General features: G+C 35.0%; 1 protein-coding gene across 1 annotated transcript; it reads left to right on the top strand.

Annotated features, from left to right (window-relative positions):
- Positions 1-1,938: 1,938 nt before the first annotated feature.
- Positions 1,939-2,730, top strand: LOC134201575 (uncharacterized). The gene has a single exon (XM_062676711.1). It carries the CDS (start codon positions 1,939-1,941, stop codon positions 2,728-2,730), a length of 792 nt encoding a protein of 263 aa, XP_062532695.1.
- The last annotated feature ends 663 nt before the right edge of the window (positions 2,731-3,393 follow it).

Genomic DNA, 3,393 nt, shown 5'->3' with positions numbered 1-3,393 from the left:
AACGTCGAATTCACTCGAAATTTGGTATACTTATTAAGGACCGATGACAATTCAATATTAAAAAAATATAGAAAACAAAATTTGAAGAAATTGAACTTCAACTAAAATATGAAAAATAAATAAAATAGTTTAAAAGAACTAACAAAATGCGCTTTTATAGAAAATCCAACAAAAAAATAGAAAATAAATTTTGATAAATTTGAATTGAAAATAATGTAAGAAAAAATTAGTTTTATTGTAAAAAAAGCGTGGGGTGTATGGTATGGTATCAGTACTTACAAATATTTTATGAACAGATATGAGTAGAAGGGTTATTTTGATAATATCCTGTAAAGCACATCACACTTCCTATTTTTTAGTTGGATTTTCTATAAAAGCATATTTTGTTAGTTTTTTTAAACTATTATTTTTTTGCTATACCTATTTGCTGGTAGTTTTGCTATATGAATGGATGATTTGTAGTTAGACTACCAGCCAATTAGCGGTCAGCTATGTGCAGACGGGGAATCCGAAGTGAGAACTAGCCAATAAATACTTTGTTTATTACCGGATCTTCTCAGTGGGTCGCGCTTCCGATCCGGTGGTAGATTCTGGGAAGCACGGCTCTTGCTAGGGTTCGTGTTAGCAGGTTTGAGCCCGTGAGCTCACCTATTAATTCGGCGAATCTAGAATAACCCCTTAAGGTTACTAGAATAGGTAGAAATTTTTTTTTAATAATATAATAAACTAAAATAATAATGTCGAGGGGTGAAAGGCTAATTGGTTTAAGCGGAATTTTGACGACTTATGAGAGTCAACGATAAATGTCGTGTATTAAGCCCTTTCACCCTTCGTTACGCAAATATTAAATATAGGAAAATCGATCAATAAATCAATAATAAGCCCTTTATTTTAAGTCTTTAGAACTGTTGATTTAATTTTTGTATATGTATATCTCAATTCATTGTTGCTATTGGCGTGGGCCTTTTTTTTTTTTTTTTTCCTTATCTAATATCCTCCATTGTTGTCAATCTTTAGCAACCCTCCTCCAGTTAGGACCGGCTGTCAATTTTATCTCAATCATTCATCACATTCCTTGGCTTCCTCTATTTCTTTTACCATCTCCAGAGTAGGTACCATTCGGCGATGATCTTGTTCCACTTTTCTGGAGTACTTCGTGATAGTCATATTAATTAACCAGTTGACAAATAAAGTTATTTTATTTTAATTTAATTCCGGACTTGTTACTTTTTGGTAGTGAGCACGAATGACCGTAATTCTCGATTGGAGGTTGTATGATAATTCTCATAAAAACATAAAATAAAACATATCAGTTTCTCACGACACGTGACAATTCGATAAAGGAACCCCGATACGAACTTATTGACGTATTGCGTTGAGTATTATGGCAGCTAGTTGTATCTTTTTATTGATCAAATAAACGCTTAAGAAGTTTAATCCTAAATTGGATTACGGGAGATACACAAGTGCACCCAGCAAACCAGTGCTGTCAATAACTTATCTTGGTTTACGATAAATCAATTAAAGTTTATGTATTTAGCTCTTCTTAGTAGCGATAAGGGTTGTCGATCAGTCAATACGCACGTCACAGAGCTCCGCGGAAAATTAAAAATAAACAGTGTAAAAAAGTGCCAACAAAGAGTGTCATACGAACTATTGTTTACAACAAAGAACAAAATACACGATTAGCAAAAAATTACAGAAAAGTGTTAAATTGTGAGAACAAATCAACCACATATTGTAATCATTCTACCCTACAAAAATACTGTGAAGTGTCATCTGATGCAAATTGTACATAGACTACAGAGTGGAAACTACAGTACCAACATAACAAACATCGAAACAAGTGCTGCCACAGCAAAAAAAGTGTTGCCATTACAAAACCAGTGTTGTCACAGCGAAACAAGTGCTGCCATAGCAATATAAAAAATACCAATCATGGAGAAAAGTATGGAAATTCTATTGGCAAAATTAGATGAAAAGTTAGACCAACAAACTAAACTTATAACAACTACAGTAACACAAAATGTCATGGCAGCACTAGACGAAAAGTTTAAAGCGATCACCGAAGAAAACACCCAACTCAAAAATAAAATAAGTGAGCTAGAGTTAAAATTGAAATTCGCTGATAAGGAGAAGCGCAAAAATAACCTTGTCTTTTTTGGCATCGAGGAAGGAAAAGCAACAACAGAAACGGAGCTAGTAGACTATATAAAAGACATTATACTGGAAATGGGAGTACATTTTGAAACCTTCGAAATTAATAATACTTACAGGATCGGTAAAAAAGAGCTCGATAAAAATCGCCCTGTTGTAGTCTCACTCACAACTACATGGAAAAAACACATGATTCTGCGAAATAGACGTAACCTACAAGAAGGTATAAATATCAAAGAGGACTACCCTAAAGAAATAATAGAAAAACGTAAACAACTACAGCGGCAAGTTGAAGAGGAAAAGAACAAAGGGAATATAGCGTTCATCAAATACGACAAACTGATAATAAAGAAAACACATGAAAGCAACAGAGAAAAGAGGAAACGAGAGACTTCAAGATCACCGAAAACACCATCACAAAAGAAAGTCAATGCAAGTAATACCCAAAGTACATCGACCACCCTGAACAACGCCTCTTCTAAAACCGCGACAAAGGAAACAATGCGCCCAAATATACTGAGCTATATAGAGCGCGGGAGATCCGCTTCATTATCAAATCTCTCAAAAAACTAATATGCGGCACCCGGATCCAAACAATCCCAACAACCACATTACCAAACACAACATTTATAACAAGCACCCCAAGCCGGCTTGTCACCGTGGGGGAAGAAGACAAACACCCTCCATCTAAATCAAAATATTACAACTCGAAACAACCTAATGCAAACCTATCCAGAAAAAATATGCACAAAAAGAAAACAATACAGACAAAACAAGATACAAAGAACACCGAACATAAAAATATACATGTCTGCACACTGAATACTCGGACACTAAGAACGGAAGAGAGCCTAAAAGAATTAGAAATAGCCATATCCAACATAAAATGGGACATAATAGGCATCAGCGAGATGAGAAGGCCAGGAGAAGGAATAGAAGAGAGGAACGACTATATCATGTTTCACAAAGGAGAACACACCGGACAAAAAGGAGTAGGCTTCCTTATTAAGTCTAGGCTGAAGAAAAACATTATGGGTTTTGAAGGAGTATCTGACAGAATTGCGGTAGCTCATTTAAAATTTCCGGAATACAAAAAAAATTGGGCCATCTTCCAAATATATGCCCCAACAGAACAAGCAGGGATATCAGACATAGAATATTTTTATGAGAGTATCGCAGAAGCAATAAAACCGCACTACAATAACAATATAATAATCATGGGCGACTTTAACGCAC

This window comes from Bombyx mori, chromosome 28 (genome assembly GCF_030269925.1).
Source record: "Bombyx mori chromosome 28, ASM3026992v2".
In the NCBI taxonomy this organism is placed as follows: Eukaryota; Metazoa; Arthropoda; class Insecta; order Lepidoptera; family Bombycidae; genus Bombyx; species Bombyx mori.
Note: the sequence above shows the minus strand (reverse complement) of the source record. Positions and strands in the feature narration are given on the sequence as shown.

Bases quoted from the DNA above. Each gene is read 5' to 3' on its own strand.
- LOC134201575 (XM_062676711.1), top strand. From the start codon at position 1,939: ATGGAGAAAAGTATGGAAATTCTATTGGCAAAATTAGATGAAAAGTTA.